This window comes from Sinocyclocheilus grahami, unplaced genomic scaffold (genome assembly GCF_001515645.1).
Source record: "Sinocyclocheilus grahami isolate Dianchi unplaced genomic scaffold, SAMN03320097.WGS_v1.1 scaffold1294.1, whole genome shotgun sequence".
Classification (NCBI taxonomy): Eukaryota; Metazoa; Chordata; class Actinopteri; order Cypriniformes; family Cyprinidae; genus Sinocyclocheilus; species Sinocyclocheilus grahami.
In genome coordinates, this window is record NW_015506473.1 from 309,729 (window position 1) to 327,782 (window position 18,054).

The window sequence follows — 18,054 nt, forward strand, 5'->3', positions numbered from 1 at the left end:
CGCAGCTGTTTTCGAGTCCGTCTGAAGAGGGCGCTGTAACATCTTCAGCTTCTTACTGAAAAAGTGAACAAGACGTCACGAAGATCACGTTGCCCATAGAAGAGACAGGATTGACGAACACATGAAAACATTAGCGACTGTATGGAGCACTCTCTTTCCCGCTGAACACTGATCTACTTAAGGTGAGTGTTTCTTAGGGTAGTAACACATAGATTTTTCGCGTATATATGTTCGGGTGGCCGCTGTTAAACTGATGTGAGTGGGCAGAGGTGCGCGGTAAAAATGCTATTATGCTAGTTTACCTAGCGACACAAGAGTTTGCATGACCAACCAGCTGCCTTTGTAGACAGTGCGTCGAATGCGCGTTCGAACAAACGTTAGGGACCCCGGCTCACTTCAGTTTGAGACGAAGTTAACGTTTCTTTATCGCGAATGTTTTCTTTATGAACTACGCGAGAAGTTTTCTCTGGCTAATATTACATCAACCGATATGAGACGCCACTTTTCGATGAATTTCCCTTGACTGCCGCCAAGAGGACCAAAGTTAAGGAAGTACCGTATGTTATTTTATACTGCATTCCTTACTGGTTTTGTCGCGTATAGACCGACATGCAACACAGCGGTGTCAGGTTTGGGAGTGAATGGTTCTTTTCAGTCGGATGAATCCGTGAATCCGTTTGCAAAACCGAACTGAAGTGAGAATTCTATCTGTCGGGCTTGTAATAGGCCAAGAACCGACGAATGAGCTGATAGTCAGAACGTTTTTTTTTTTTAGAATAATCCAGATATGTGAATTTATTTTCGCATTATTTACATTATAAATACTTTATAGGTTATACTATGTAAAAAAAAAAACAACAACTAGAAATTGTAATGAGTAAGCACATAAAAAAATTCCCATGCGCATGTCAATATTTTCTTGAAGGCACAAAAAAAAAGTTTCCTGTGTGCATGCAAATGTCTGGGGTTTTTTAAGGGGCTTTGTATGTTGTCACTTCGAGAAAGTCGTGTCATTGTTATTTGTATAGCACTTGATACAATACTGATTGTGTCAACAGTGTCAAACAGGAAAATTGTTTGTCAATAACGCAAGAAGACAATAACAGAGTCATTTTTTCCAGCTAACGTCAGTTCATTGATGATTCAGCTCTCTTGCAATAGTGTCTGTGCAATCAGTCAAGCGTCCCTAACTAAGCAAGCCAAAGGCGACAGTGGCTAGGAACCAAAACTCCATCGGTGACAGAAATGGAGAAAAAACCTTGGGAGAAAGCAGGCTCAGTCAGGGGGCCAGTTCTCCTCTGGCCAGACGAAACCAGCAGGGTGTGGTTTAATTCCAGCCTGCAACACAGCTGCAGAGGACTTGTCTGGTGATTAATATTAATTTATAAATAAAGCCCTGAGAAAATAAAAGTATTTACAGATGACTGTACTATGTACCAAACATAAAGTTGAAAATAATGCTCTATGAACCATTTATGTTAAATATGGTCTGAAAATCTACTGAGTGGTTTGGTCATTTTAGTCTGGAAAAGTATGGAATTTTAGAAGGAAAATGTGTAGGAACCCTGGTTCTATCGACGAATCGGTTCTTTGAAACAAACTGTTCTGAAGAACCAGGTTGCACAAATAAAAGTTGAAAGTTCCATCACTGTTGAGAAAGCATTGCTTTTTTTTAAAGCCGAGAGCAGAACACGATTACTTTTCCTATTTCACTATATGACACGTGTCAATACATAAGACTTCAATGTATCAATGTAAGGTCTGATTTCTGTATACATTTATATAAATCATAGGTGTTGACTGCAGTAAAGTCCTACACGCGTATGGGAAGATGTCAGCCACAGGCCAGGACCGAAGCAGTCGGTGGCAGGACATTCAGAAGGGCTTGCAGTTCATTCAGTAAGTGTTCAGTATGCAAACCTGTGACCATCAGCAAGTTTTGATCATGAAGAGACGACTGAAGTGGCTTCAGTTTGCGTTGTAGAGGGAAACAGAGAGAAATAATTTCAGACTGACTTCATCCACTGATGATTTATTTCAGTCCTATGAAAATAAGTTAGTGGCAGTTAAAACACTTTCAGGAATGCAAATTACACATTTTGTCACCCAACCTCACTAATTCATGACCTGTTGTTTCCCGGCAACTCTGTCATTGCTCATGTTTTTTGCCCCTGTGTTTTAATGGTTTCAAATTGTCGTCTTAATCGTAGGTCTACCCTGCCTTTTCCTGGCACTCAAGAGCAGTATGAGGTATGTGGTTTCCTCTCACAATCAATCCAGCACTGATTAGATATTTATATTATGCATCGATTCCTCTAGGTGTTCATCCAGAGTTTGGTGAGGAATCTGTTTGGTGAGGCAAATGATGTGTTCCTTGAAGGCGAATGGGCGCGATCTGTTGAATTATACACCGAGTCCTTAAACATAGCAGAGTATGCTGAATCAGAGGACATCATCATCTCTCAAGACCTGAAAGAGAAGCTTTATGCGAACCGTGCTGCATCCTACTTGAACATTGTAAGAATCTGCATTCATATGGATATGCAACTTTTATTCCGCAAGGATGCGTTAAATTGATCAAAAAAGACAGCAAAGGCATTTATTATTTTACAAAGCATTTCTTTTTCAAATGTTGTTCTTTTCAACTTTCTGTTCATTAAAGAATTCTATTCATTAAAGAGTCAATAAAGAAAATATTAAGCAGTTTTCAACATTGATAACAATAAAAAAAAAATGTTTCTTGAGCAGCAAATCAGCATATTAAAATGATTCCTAAAGAATCTTGTGACACTGAAGACTGGAATAATAATGCTGAAAATTCAGCTTTGCCAACTCAAGAATAAATTACATTTTAAAATATAATGCACAGGGCTCCAGACTGCGACTTAATTTTTGTGAGCGGTCGCACTGGCGCGACCACTGCATTGTCCAACTCAAAAGCGCTGCCATTTCTGTTGCATTTGAGAAACATCAAACGGAAAACGAGATGAAAGCGAAACTAAACCATGCTACGTTTGAGCTGCGCAGCGCGGACCGTTTATCAGCTCGGATCGCGACGCAAACAAACTTGTCCGAGCTCAGAACAGCTTTACTCAGGAGCAAAGTTGCTTTCGCGACACTGTTACTGCACAGATGCAACAGTGCTGCGAGATCCAGTGAGAAGTACTACGTTTTGAGAGAGCAATTCAAGCACTTTTCAATGACTTTCAAGCATTTCACACAACTATTTCCAGCACTTTAAATCTCTAAAATGATCCAGTTTGAATGTTGTTTTTAATGGGATGACCAAAATATACTTTGTGGTAAACAAACACTTATGTAAAATTTAAAAAATACATCAAATCACAGTTATAACCAGTTGACAGCAGCAGAGGAGCACTTATTGGCTTATTAGTCATTCATTTCTACCTTTTCTCTAAATTTTGAAATAAAATCACTATTATAAAATATCAAATCATCAAGAAATCAGATTTTGTCAGAATTTTACACTTTTTTTTGTGTGTATGAAGAAAAGTCACAAAGTGCCTTGAAAAACAAACTTTTCTTCAATTTGCTACCAAATCAAACATAATCACTGAAGTTGGTCAGTTCCATAAAAGAATAATGGTACATTTAATAAGAGTGGAATATATACATTTTCTATATAAAAATTAGAAAAACTGTTATTAATAAAAGTACATTTTGTATGCATCTTAACTCAAGCTTAGTGCTTTACTGTCAAATCTGTATAAACGATAAGCAAAAGAAAAATAAACAAGAAATTAACATGTAATATTATTAGTAACTGCACTTATTATTGCAAAACAATAGTAATTTTATGATAAAATTATCTATATTTTAATACTCCCACGCACCACCCCCAGCGCTACCAAATCTGCTTCTGGCACCACCATCTGTAGAACTTATGCCGCTTTTCCACTGCGTGGTATGACTCTTGGCACGGCTCAGTACGGCACGGCACTGCTCGACTCGGCTCGGTTTGCATTTCCACTGCAGTTTAGTATCACTTTAGAGTGGACGGGATTATTCACATGTCGTTAGTTGCGCTGCCTATACTGCCTGAAAAACGTTTTCATTCAGCGTCGCTCTTGCTGGATTCGCTCCTCGGCTATCAACGAGAGGAACGTCTGTACTTCCTCAACAGACCCCGAAACAGCCACTTTTTGGTTGTTAAAAAAATGTGCGCTCATTCAAAATAGTTGCGTTCGATCCTTCGCCGGCTGTGCTGATTTAAATCTAGCGGTTCTGTTGTGTCTCATGTTGGAAGTTCAGTGACGCAGGTAGTAACGATTCTCTCTGGCCAATCCGTTATCAGCAGAGTTTACACGTCACGTTTTGGTAACGGTACGGTTCACTTGGAACCTCAACCGAGGTGGTACTAAAAAAAGTACCAGGTACTGTACCCAGTGGAAAACCCCCCAAAAGTGAACCATACCGTGCCGTACCATGCAGTGGAAAAGCGCCATTAGTGGTGCTGGTGCCACTGCTCTCAAATGTTAGTCTGGAGCCCTGTTGCAGTAGAAAACTATTTTAAAGTGTAATTATCTTAGCCTTGCTAAGCATAAGATAATTATTTTAAAAATATTAAAACCCAAGCTTTTGAATGGAAATGTACAAGCAAGCAGTGTATTTCCATGCAGTGTTTTTAAACTCACTGTAATGTATTTGTGGTTATTGATGCAGGGACTGCACGATCAAGCTCTAGAGGACTCTGAAAAAGCTCTTCAACTCAATGAAAGCAACTACAGAGCACTTTACCGGAAAGCTCGATGTCTAAAAGAAATGGGAAGACATCAAGAGGCTTATGAGGTGGTTGCTAAATGCTCCATGGGAGTGCCTCAGGTCAGAGCACTTTGCTCTTAGCTTTTAATCGAGCCTTTTTACATTCCTTGGTTCTTCATGTTTCATTTGCCTTGCAGGATACTCGCGTGATTGAAATGACCCAGGAGCTTGCCAAAATGTTGGGATTGAAAATCCGTAAGGCTTATGTCAGAAGCAAGGTAAATAATATAGATAATTGGTAGGGATGGGCTTATCGATCCAAAGTATCGATATATCGATACTGCTGCGAGTATCGAAAGTATTGATACTCAAACTAAAAATATCGATACTAAGGTGTTTTATTTACCAGTGATTTTGTTAATTTAACAACAACAAAAAATTCGTACAATATACATTGAATTGTACGAATAACATTTATTAGCAAGTAATTGTGTAGGATAGAACTATTTTCCTGCACATCTGAACACGCAAATGTTGCAAGACAGAACTAATCAATCAATCAATCAATCAATCACAGAGAGCGTTCACTCACTTCTAAAAGTGCATTCAAACAGGGCTGCGTCTCCCAAAAGTATCATAGGAAAGCATTAAAGCTTTTGGGAACGGCAGCCCTGAACAATGCTTATCAGAGGACAGAAGGACAGAGTTATTTCACAATAAACAAACTGAAATTGTAGCCTAGATAGTTTGTGCAATTACAGTTATTTAAATTGAACGTTGAAAGATAATATTGATCATGTTCTATTCTGTAATGTTAATAGAAATCATACACTGTCAGAATAAAAAGGTTGCATGTGTAAACAAAAAACATGTTTGAACCATGTGTAAACAAAAATATAACCTAATAAGTTACAATTAAGGCATATTGAATGTTAAAATGCATTTTAAACATAGTTAAGTGCTTATCATTACCCATTTTACTCTTAATAATTTACTACATTACATGTTCTATTCTGTAATGTTAATAGAAATCATACACTGTCAGAATAAAAAGGTTGCATGTGTAAACAAAAAACATGTTTGAACCATGTGTAAACAAAAATATAACCTAATAAGTTACAATTAAGGCATATTGAATGTTAAAATGCATTTTAAACATAGTTAAGTGCTTATCATTACCCATTTTACTCTTAATAATTTAATACATTACATAATTTAAAAGTTTAGTTCAGAAGTATCGAATCGATATCGACGATACTGCCTTGAAAAATATCGGTATCGTATCGAAAACAAAATAAGTGGTATCGCCCATCCCTAATAATTGGGGAAAAAGTATTTAGTTAGAATAATTGGTTATAAGTGTGCCAGGGAAAATAAAGCTCAAAATCTGTAATTGTTTGTCCCTGACCTGTCTTTTTTGTTTGTTTGTTTGTTTTTTCCTGAAATCAGCCTGCCTTAAATGTTTTGCCTGGTTCAAGTCTATCAGGAGCGGGTAATGATAAGGTAAGATGCTGGATATGTGTGTGTGTGTGTGTGTGTGTGTTTAAAATGAATTTCAGCAACCCTACTGAGCTGCTTTATTTTTTAACAGCATTCTCAGAGCTCTGCCTCCGTAGAGGATATTGAAATGGGTAAGTCAGTGTATACTACCATGAGTAATGTGTACTACTGTTCAAAAGTGTCGGTATCAGTAAATTTTGTAAAAAAAAAAATTAAGGACGTTAAAGGTGCAAAGGAAGTTAAAGCAAATTTTGCCAAATGATGTTGATATTTGAAAGCATCGAAACAAACACACCCATACCCAACAGAACCTCATCCCTATTTTGATAACTCCGCCCCAAACGTACGTACACAATCCTGGCAGTGACGATGGCAGAATCTGTTATGCATGCCGGCCGCAGCATGTTCAAGCAAAAGCCAACACAGATTAGTTGTGTGAAACAAAGCAAAATCAACACAACTCACCGATCAAGAAGAAACAAAGGAACCATTTCAAATAAACGTATTTTCTCTTTTATTTATCAAAAATCCAGAAAATAAAATTTAGATAGTCATATATTAAAAAATATTAAGTAGCACAACTGTTTTCATTATTGATAAGAATTGTTTCCTGAGCACCAAATCAGTATATTAGAATGATTTCTGAAGATCATGTGACACTGAAGACTGGAGTAATGGTGCTGAAAATTCAGCTTTGCAGCCACAGAAATAAATTACATTATAAAATATTAAAATTGAAAACCGTTATTTTATATTGTAGTAATATTTCACAAATGTGCCATTTTTACTGTATATTTGATCAAATAAATACAGCCTTGGTAAGCATAAGAGACCTGTTTCAACGCTTCTGAACGCTAATGTATTAGGGGTTGGTCTGATAAGCGATGCCATCATCTGTTGTCGATGGCTGACAGACATCACGATGTTGAGCCGGCATCGTGATTCCCCGCAACCCCACCTGCCAAAAAACATCTTAATCCCACTATATCGCCCAGTGCAATGCATTCTTTCAATTTCCGCACAGTTACTTCAAATAGTTGTTTCTGATTCCATAATAATAACATAATGAAGTTGTTTCCGATCACACAATACAAATTACATTCAAAACTGTTCAATGAACACAATTTAAACAGTAAGGATTTTATTGTGCAAAAATGGCAAACGAACTATAGGCTAAATGTTTTACACAAACTAAAAACAATTCGAAATTATTTAAATTGGATTAAATAGGCTAGAACATGCGGGTCAGATCGTGGGTGTTGGATAATAAATATATTACAATAAAATTAAAATAGCCTAATAATAATTCAGTTTTTAATCCTCTGACGTCTGCTCCGCATCATTCCTTAGGCCTGGGTAAACCTCACTTTCCATGTTTTGTTACGTCTCGCGCTCAGCCACGTCCACACAGCTTTTAAAGTAAACTCAACCCCAGATGAGTTTGACACATGTGCAGTATCACCTACTTGACTCACTCTCTCAACATTCACCTCGTGCCTGCTCTGTTGTATGCAGACCATCCGCACGGTCACAAAAATTGGGCTGCATGCAGATGATGTGCGTTGACATCAGCGGATATTTCTGATGACAAACATTCCTCCCTCCCCAACGTCATCATCCATCGCGATGTTTCACTGTAGACATTGTAGACAAATTTGATAGACATCGCCCAACCCTACAATGTATATAATACATCTTTGAATAAGTCCACTCATTAACGCCTCTTTGTCTCCATAGAAGTGAGCCAATATATGCAGAGTGTGGGCGGCATGGTACCAGTCAGCATGCCATTGTGTTCTAAGGCTAAGCCTCTTGTCGGTTTCATCTCACCACCGGTCGTCCCGGTTGAGACCAATAATCCAGAGCCTGTTCCCATGCCCATTCATATGCCTCTGGTTAATGGAACCAGGCCTAATGACTCTTACGCAGTACCAGACACCCACTTGGACTATGATGCCGATATTATTGGGGATGATCTGGATGAGCTGTTGGACAGAGCAAGTCCTCCTGAGTCTTCTTTGGTAAGCTTGAGGAGGACCGCATTTCTGCTTGTGTTTTGAGTGCATACAAGTGATCATGTTAATGTTTGTCTTTTTCTTTTCATCCAGAATATTCCCACAGTGGAGGGACCTATTCCTTTACCGACCAGTATTGCCGTCAGTAGTTCGATACAGAGTTCTTTGCTCATGCCTTCCCACCTGAGCCATCCGTTTTTGAGTATGGCTCCACATTGCACAGTCAATTTGCCCGTACTGTATCACAAGCCAATTTCATCGTATTCTCTTGGTCTGGACACATTTTCATCACCTCTGGATTCATTGGATAGTTTGTCAATTTCAGAGTCTCCGACAGGTGTGTTGCTCATCATGGCTCGTCTCATCTTAATCCCAAAGTATACTTTGGTTTTTGTACATATGCTAGGGCAGTGGTTCTCAAACCTCTCCATGAAGTACCCCCAGCACTGCACATTTTGTATGTCTCCCTATATCTGACACACCCACTTCAGATCTTACAGTCTCCACTAATGAGCTGATGAGTTGAATCAGGTGTGATAGATGAGGGAGACATACAAAATGTGCAGGGCTGGGGGTACTCCAGGACAGGTTTGAGAACCACTGTGCTAGGGGATGCATACAGTGCGTGTAATGCAATATTCAATATGCTCATATACTTACGCTCTTATGCTCCTATTCAACCGCTTAGTACATGTGCAGCCAAATGTGTTGCACTAATTTTGTCCACAAGGTGCCTGCTGTTTCGCAATAGAAAAAAGAAACTGAGAGGGCAGAACAACAACAAACTACTGGAGACGCAACAACAATAGATGCCCGTGTTGAAATCTAGTATAAAATACTACAAAGACATTTTAATGGCTTATAACTTCTAGAGAGAAAAAGTGCAGTGCTCTGGACACAAATGAAACTTTTTAGTTTATATGTGTCGAGCGCCTCTCCACATGTTCTCAAATGGCGTAAATGTTAAAAAAGCTGTATACATACACTGCAAGTGCATGTATCAATACAGAAGTGTACTTTGGACTTTAGCTGTCTCAACATACTTGCAACCAGGGTCCAAAATTAGCCATTTGCCTCACCTAAAAATGCTGAGTGAATTAAGATAATGTACCAGCCATAAATATTTGTTACCCAGCAGTGTGAAATTATTGAACACGTTTCCTGGAATATTAGTGATGACTTGCATGGGTCATTGTGTCATTCAATGAATGAACTTTAATATGTATTATATTGTAGATCCTATGTTGTGCTGTGTAGTGCTTTTTAAATGTAATAATCAAATTTGGCTCTTGACAAATGTTAGTTTTGGACCCTGCTGCTGCCTTGTTTGATGGGACAAGAATGTCAGTATCTTGGCCATTGTACCTTTGCTTATTGCCAAGAGGAAATTGATGTGTGGACGCTTGAACGCAAAGGCTTCATCTGCAGGGAAAGTCTGTGTGATCCTTATGGGTCTAAACCGAAGATCAGTTTGACCGTGCCCAAAATCTTACAGGAGCACCATGGGATATTTATGTTCCTCTGTGAGGTAAAGTGTGCCATTGTTTGAATGGCTTGCTTATTGTAGCTGTAATTAATAACTAATCCATGATACACCTGAAGGTCAGCTGACCAACATAAATCATGTTTATGAGTTAGCCCTTTTTCCTGTTGAAGATTTGTTTTTTAGCAGCTGACTGTGTCTCTTTAACACACCTTTCATTTCATCATTGAACTTGAATGACCGGTTTTCAAAGAAAGGATTTTTAGGGGATTGTTTTTCTTCATTGCTGAAATTTGCGTTGGTTTAAAGTTTAAAGAAGCAGTATAAATACCTAACATGTGTGACTTGGTCTGTAGGTGTGCTTTGATCACAAACCCCGAATAATCAGCAAAACCAATAAGGACAACCCTGGTCTATGCTCTCACCCAGTGACAAAGCATGCGTTTGAGGAAAAGAAGTAAGCATCTCTTTTTGTGAAGACATGTCCAGACACTAAATGTGCAGATTCATGCTTTGCAGTGAATGTTGTTGGTCTGAATGAATGATTACATCTGGCCAGATCAGGGCTGGGCGATATATTCAGTGTCTTTTTGTTGTGTCAGTAAGTCAGCTTCACACCCACACATTGTCATGACTTGCATGAGAGTCTTATGACAGACTGATTTCTGCAAGGTATCTCAGTAAATAATATTCTATTAAAAAGATCAGTTATTAATACAAACAAGTATACTATTAAAATAATACATACTTGTTTATTATAATGTACTATTATGTAATAAAATAGTAATATGCTATTAAGGATAAAAATTTTTCTTTATAATCAAAGTTGAAATAAAATTATATCGCTTCACACCCACACATTGTCATGACTTGCATGAGAGTCTTATGACAGACTGATTTCTGCAAGGTATTTCAGTAAATAATATTCTATTAAAAAGATCAGTTATTAATACAAACAAGTATACTATTAAAATAATACATACTTGTTTATTATAATGTACTATTATGTAATAAAATAGTAATATGCTATTAAGGATAAAAAAAGTTTTTCTTTATAATCAAAGTTGAAATAAAATTATATGTTATTGTTACATTTTAAGCATTTAAAAATGTGATTATTTTTAAGTATGTGACCGTTTCTCACCCATTAAAGCCATTTCAGAGCAAATACACTACAACATATGAAGAGTTCATTTACAAAAACGGATAACTGTTTTTATTCATTTTCATAAATGTTTTTTTTATTTTTATTGTGGAAAAATTATTTATATTATTCCAAGTAATATCAATCAAACTGCAGTTGGGTTGTTTTGATTAAGTAATAATAACACACAAAAAATACAGGTAACTTACAAAATTAAAGTTCATTGAAAGTATGTTTTTAACATATTAAAAGGTAGTTTATTAGCAAAAGCAGATAACACTTGGTTAATCTTTGTAATCTCCTCAGCTGACAGTGTAGACGCCTGACAAACTTTGTTGTGATTACACGCAATACAGGGAGCTTTTCCCTCACCACTGTAACATGCTGCTTTAGCAAGGTTCCGTGAAAAGTTTACCCCCCGAAGAAGATAATCACGGGTTCATCAAGTTCGTTGAAATTATCCATCCTCAATTACTTTTAGTCAGCTTTGACGAAACTCCTTTAGACAAAACTCTCAACTAGCGTGTCTTTTCGAAGGGACTAGCAGCCTTGTCACCTAACCTGAATTTAGCAGTCATTATTTTTATTGGGTCAAATATTTTTGCATAAAGCCTTCCAGAGAGCCATGTAGTGGTGACATTTGCCATTTTTTCGGTACTGTCTGGCCCTAGGTAAGACCTTCTTTTTTTTTTTCTTAGTAATGTGGAATTAAGACTAACACTTTTTATTTCTCAGGTGCCTTGTACACTATTTAAGGGACAAAACAGTCAGGTACTCCAAAATCCGTCCATACATTCTTTTAGTCAGCTTTGACGAAACTCCTTTAGACGAAACTCTCAACTAGCGTGTCTTTTCGAAGGGACTAGCAGCCTTGTCACCTAACCTGAATTTAGCAGTCATTATTTTTATTGGGTCAAATATTTTTGCATAAAGCCTTCCAGAGAGCCACGTAGTGGTGACATTTGCCATTTTTTCGGTACTGTCTGGCCCTAGGTAAGACCTTCGTTTTTTTTTCTTAGTAATGTGGAATTAAGACTAACACTTTTTATTTCTCAGGTGCCTTGTACACTATTTAAGGGACAAAACAGTCAGGTACTCCAAAATCCGTCCATACATCCCTTATTGCCAGATGGATCTGTGTAGGCATGAGGTGCGGTACGGCTGCCAGCGAGAGGATTTCTGCTTTTATGCACACAGCCTCATCGAGCTCAAAGTATGGATGATGCAGAGTGAACGAGGTGAGCTACCGCTCGGGACTCGTGAATTATCCGACATGAAGGCTGACAGGAAACGCTTAACTGTTGTGTTGGTTTGTTTCAGGTATCACACATGAAGGTATTGTCCAGGAGTCACAGAAATATTGGAATATGGATGCTGCTGTTCATGCCCAGGTAGAATTTATACATGCATACTGATAGATAGTGTATACCTGTGAGAGATGTCTTATGATATTATGCCAATCCCATAGGAGCTTCCACCGACCCTGTGCAGATTTGGTCCAGCTAACCTGAAGATGCAGTTTGTATGTGCTCAATGTTGGAGGAACGGCCAAGTCAGCGAGCCAGACAAAAACAAGAAGTACTGCAGTGCAAAGGCCCGGCATCCGTGAGTCCAGCTCATGTGTATCCAAAAATGAAAATTCTGTCATCATTTACTCTAATTTTGTATCAAACCCACACAACCTTCTTTCGTGGAACACTAAAGGATAAGTGATTATGAAAGTGAATAGAAGAATGTGAATCCACTTTCATTTTATAGGTAAAAATGGCCAGTACATTCTTCAAAACTGTCCCTTTGTGTCATGGTAGAAATAGTCATACCATTTGAATAAATTAAGACAGAATTTTTGGGTGAACATCCTTTAACAAAACTGCAATTTTAAGTTTAGTATTCTGATAATATCTCATAATTTGTCACTTTCTGTTGACCAGTTGGTCTAAAGATAGACGGGTGGTTCTGGTTAGTTCTGTTGAACGGAAAAAGTGGACTACAGTTCGACCTCTCCCAACCAAAAAGCCTATTCCTGCTCAGTTTGACGTAAGTTTAATATTTTTATTTCATGCTAAAAAACTGGCCTTTTTTTTCTCATTATAAGAAGAAATTGTTGGTTCGTAATTATCTCGCCACTGTCTCTTGAATAATTGTTATTCCTGGATGTTTGCAGATTTGTTTGCATGTGGCAGCTGGCAAAAAGTGTCAGTATATTGGAAACTGCACCTTTGCTCACAGCACAGAGGAGAGAGATCTATGGACCTTCATGAAAGATAACAATAGTAAGTTCACTTTGCATTTGAGTGCATGTTTTGCATGTGCATCAGTTTTCAGTTGATGACAATCAATACAATGAGCAGGATTATAATGTACTATGTTTGTTTGTTTAAAGTAATGTTTAATCAAGATAATCTAACTTGCTCTTCCTCCTATCTTTCCTGTTCTGTTGACATCAGTCAATATTAAACGACAGCCTAGTGGCTGTGAGCTCATACATACAATACTGTTCAAGCTTGTGGTCAGTAAGATTTTATAGTGTCTTTAATGGTCACCAAGGCTGCATTTAAAAAAAAAATCATAAATACAGTAAAAACTGTAATGTTGTGAAACATTATTAACATTTTATTTTCTATTTTAATTTTCATTTTATTTGAAACTTAAAGGGTTAGTTCACCCAAAAATTCAAATTTTCATTTTTGGGTGAACTAACCCTTTACTTCCTGTGATGCAAAGCTGAATTTTCACATGATTCTTCAGAAATCATTCTAATATGCTGATTTACTACTCAAGAAACATTTCTTTTCACTCTTGAAAACAGTTGTGCTGCTTAATATGTTTGTGGAGACAAAAATGTAAATGTCTTTACTGTGAATTTTGGTCACCTTTTTATACAGCGTTTTATACAGTAAAATTTTTTCATCCATCTCAGTTTACGTTTTGTTCTCATTGAAAAAACTATGAATTTCCACTGACCCCTACTTTTTTTGAAGTGTAGATATTGGCCTGGTTTCACAGTCAGGGCTTAGACTAAGCCAGGTTTAGGCCATAGTTCAATTAGGACATTTAATTATCTTTTATAAACGTTCCTTAGAAAAAACATTACTGGTGTGCATCTTGAGACAAAACGGCTCAGACATGCATTTTAGTCTGGGACTAGGCTTAAGCCTTAAATTCTCAAATACTTCAGTAGATTGACTCGTATAATCACCCATGGCCAGTAGTTCAAAAGTAATTAGATTTAGATTTCGGCTGTCGGATGGGTTCAAATCTTGGGGGGGAAAAAAGGATTCTGAAAATGCATTAGATCACAAAATCCAATCTTGGTTTTGATCAGGATCAAATAATCAGTTTGTGTTCAAAACTGTATCGTAACAATGGGATACCTTTGATCCAAAAAACATCAGGATCTGGATTTCCGGAACAAAAATGTACTAAAACTTTTAAACCGGTTCAATGTATGTATATGTATGGATACATAAGACTGTTAGGCATTAGGAGGCTACCTCTTAAGCCTTTCAGTAGCCTACAGTAAATTAAAAAGAGATTTTGGTGCCATAAAATAATCAGCTGTCAATAGCAAACAGAAATAATATATTTAATGTAAAATGTTTTTATTTGTTTTTTTTTATGCAATTTGTTTTTTTTCCGTCTCGTATATTTTTTTCCATCACCATGTCCCTTTTGGGGCTCCATAGAGCACTAATAATCCAGATTTTGTCATCTGAAAAACTGTGTATCTGGATTATTGTGATCCAATTTTGCTTTGGAAAAACCAGCAAAGAAGATGGATTTACCTGATCATGGATCGCAAAACATGGGATTTCAAAATATAGATCATTCTGATCCATTCTGAACTTTTTGAACAACTGGCCCTCAGTGTTTCCAGATACTGGTGTAGTGAGTGATTTATCATTTTTTTTTAATGCAATTTGTTTTTTTTCCGTCTCGTATATTTTTTTCCATCACCATGTCCCTTTTGGGGCTCCATAGAGCACTAGTAATCCAGATTTTGTCATCTGAAAAACTGTGTATCTGGATTATTGTGATCCAATTTTGCTTTGGAAAAACCAGCAAAGAAGATGGATTTACCTGATCATGGATCGCAAAACATGGGATTTCAAAATATAGATCATTCTGATCCATTCTGAACTTTTTGAACAACTGGCCCTCAGTGTTTCCAGATACTGGTGTAGTGAGTGATTTATCATGCATCCCTTTCGTTTATGTTTGTGTGTATGTAGTTGCAGACATGGAGCAGCTGTATGAAATGTGGCTGCAGTCTCAGAAGCCGGGCTGGAGCGAGGAGAGCAGCAGCGCTACCCGAGAGAATGGCAAACAGATTCATATGCCCACGGACTATGCTGAGGAAGTGGTATGGAAACTTGAGCAGCATCCATATTTCCACACATCACTATCACACTCGTCTTACTCTGACTCAACCTTGGTCTATCTTGGAGTGTCCTGTACATGTAGTGAAGGAATTGCAACACGCTGACCATCAAGAATGGCGCGCACACTCAGCGCTCTTTTATCTCACGTTTGCATGTTTTTCTCTGTTCTGCTGCGTCTCTCTCTATTTTCAGTTTGGTAAAAATAGTTCAGCTTAAAAATGCATCTCGACCTCTGCAATGTGTTCCAGTGTGTTGTGCTCCCTCTAGCTGTTTAAACACTAAACACGTCCTGTATGTAAAATTTATGAGGTAGAGTATAGTGAGCGAAATACTAATTGTGTCATACTAGAATTGCTTGGTAACCTTATTGGGAGCATTGAGTCATAACTTAATAAATATTCATGAATCGTGTTAGTTCACCAACTGATTAGCACACACTCAACATCTGTATTTCAGGCAGTGAGTTTGGCCTACTGGGCCAAATGTCACAAAATGCAATTAATATTCATAAGTAAATTACAGCATACAGACTCTGGGGGGTGGGGACATGAGGTGGTTTGTGTGTGGCACATTGATTATTTATATAAATTTGTATTAATACATTTAAAAACATTTGCTACATTTATAGTACATGATTTATGAAGTTTTCATCTATATTTGAATGTTCATGGATAAGCGTTTATATAATCATTTTTTTAATGACTAATAGAATTCATTATAAAAAAAATTTATAAATATACACTGTCATTCAGAAATTTGCGATCAGCATATTATTTCCTTTACTGTCAATTTTGATTAATTAATGTTGCAAAAGATTTGTTTCAAATACATTGTTCTTTTGAACTTTGTTTATCAAATAATCCTGGAAGAAAAATCCATCATTGTTTCCGCAAAAATATTAAGCAGCACAATTGTTTTCACCATTGATAATAATATGATGATAAATGTTTCTTGAGCAGCAAATCAGCATATTAGAATGATTTCTGAAGATCATGTGACACTGAAGACTGGAATAATGATGGTGAAAATTCAGCTTTACATCACATTAATAAATTACATACATAACATATATTCAAATAGAAAACTTGTTTTAAAGAACTTCTTTCAAAAACATTAAAGAATTTCATAGACCCCATACTTTGTAATGGTTGTATTCGAGTTTCTCTCAAGTCTTCAATCTTTCAGTTTTACTGAACATATTTCATCTCAAAGTCTTTATCTGTGAAGGTGTAGAATATATCATCGATGTGTGTATATATAAGAATTCAGTAGTAACTTGCTGCACATTTTTACACATTTTCTTTTCTGAAAGTGACTGAACACCACAATTCATTCTCACACAGATCTTTTTTTCATATTTACATTCCTCATAACGTCTAAATGCTGTTTCATCAGGCTGGCAACCATTGCTGGTTGTGTGGGAAGAACTGCAACAGTGATAAGCAGTGGCAGCAGCATATCACCTCCGAGAAGCACAAAGAACGAGTGTTCAACTCTGAAGACGATCAGAACTGCTGGCAGTATCGCTTCCCCACTGGAGCCTTCAGAGTTTGCGAACGGTCAGTCTAACGCTAATGTGTGATGCTATTCATATCTCATTAACAGCTGTCGCTAACGGATTGGTTTCGATTCGCTCCAGGTTCCTCAAGGGCACCTGCACGGAGGAGGAGCTTTGTAAGCTGGCACATGGAGATGAGGAGCTGAAGGAATGGAAGGACAGAAGAGAATTCCTTTTGATGAAACTTGCCAAAGCCAGAAAGGATCACTTGATAGCACCAAATGATAACGACTTTGGCAAATATAGTTTTCTGCTTAAAGATATTAAGTAATGTTTTAATTCATCTGAATCTGTTAATGCAGGGTGTTCTGGAACGATGATGTCTTGAGTTCAGTATTGAATCCGGCGAGCGTGGCGTGGCTCTCTGGAGGAGGAGGACATCCTCCTCCTGGGTTTTCACGGAAAGCACAGAGCTGGCCTTGTTCAGCGTAATCACGGCTTTGTTGCTTTTATCATTGGTTAAAAAATAAACGCACCATCGCCTTTTATGTTTCTTTTATTAAATAGCAAACAGCGGATCACTTTTCAGGAACTGGCTTTTGCTCTTGAAACCCAAAGCAGAAGTGCAGTATATACGTATGGCAAGAAATAGCGTATCTGAGATTCCTGTGTCATTCCCACCCTTTTCTTTTTTCTTAACTGCGATTTGTTTTGGAATGTTGGGTCCTGAATCTCTGTTGTTCTTCATCCACAACAAATTACTATGTTGTGTGGTTGCTGTGTTAATGCCTGTTGGTGTTATATATGGACCTACGTAAACGCAAAGTCGTCGTCTTTTCAGTTTCCATAGTTCCTGAAAGCAAAGCTGTAGGGAATTACTACCATAACAGTGTGTGTATTAATGAAAATTGAAAAGAGGAATTGGCATGCTGTTGGCGAATTATATGTCAAGACGTGTAGAATAGGCGATGACCTGCCAGCTGCATCTCTGTATCTTAATAAATGCATTATGGGTTGGATCTGCTGTGCATTCCCTGTAATGATGTTTTTTTTATTTTTTTTTTTATTTAAACGCTTATTTGATCTAATGAAACTGGTATATATATATATATATATATATATATATATATATATTCAGCAAGTATGTGTTTAGTTCATCAAAGCGGTCACGTGACAGTAAAATATTGTTACCATGATTTCTATTTCAAATAAGTCATATTAATATTAGAATGATTTCTGAAGGATCATGTATTTTTTATTTAAACGCTTATTTGATCTAATGAAACTGGTATATATATATATATATATAT

General features: G+C 37.2%; 1 protein-coding gene across 1 annotated transcript; it reads left to right on the forward strand.

Annotated features, from left to right (window-relative positions):
- Positions 1–47: 47 nt before the first annotated feature.
- zc3h7a (zinc finger CCCH-type containing 7A) lies at positions 48–17,775 on the forward strand. The gene is made up of 20 exons (XM_016254921.1): positions 48–182; positions 1,794–1,899; positions 2,211–2,250; positions 2,320–2,517; positions 4,684–4,842; positions 4,920–5,000; positions 6,172–6,225; positions 6,314–6,353; positions 7,960–8,243; positions 8,331–8,591; positions 9,541–9,765; positions 10,077–10,177; positions 11,921–12,102; positions 12,185–12,255; positions 12,333–12,469; positions 12,796–12,901; positions 13,029–13,137; positions 15,097–15,227; positions 16,642–16,805; positions 16,886–17,775. The coding sequence occupies exons 2-20, from the start codon at positions 1,832–1,834 to the stop codon at positions 17,073–17,075; spliced, it is 2,601 nt and encodes an 866-aa protein (XP_016110407.1). The 5' UTR covers positions 48–182; positions 1,794–1,831; the 3' UTR covers positions 17,076–17,775.
- The last annotated feature ends 279 nt before the right edge of the window (positions 17,776–18,054 follow it).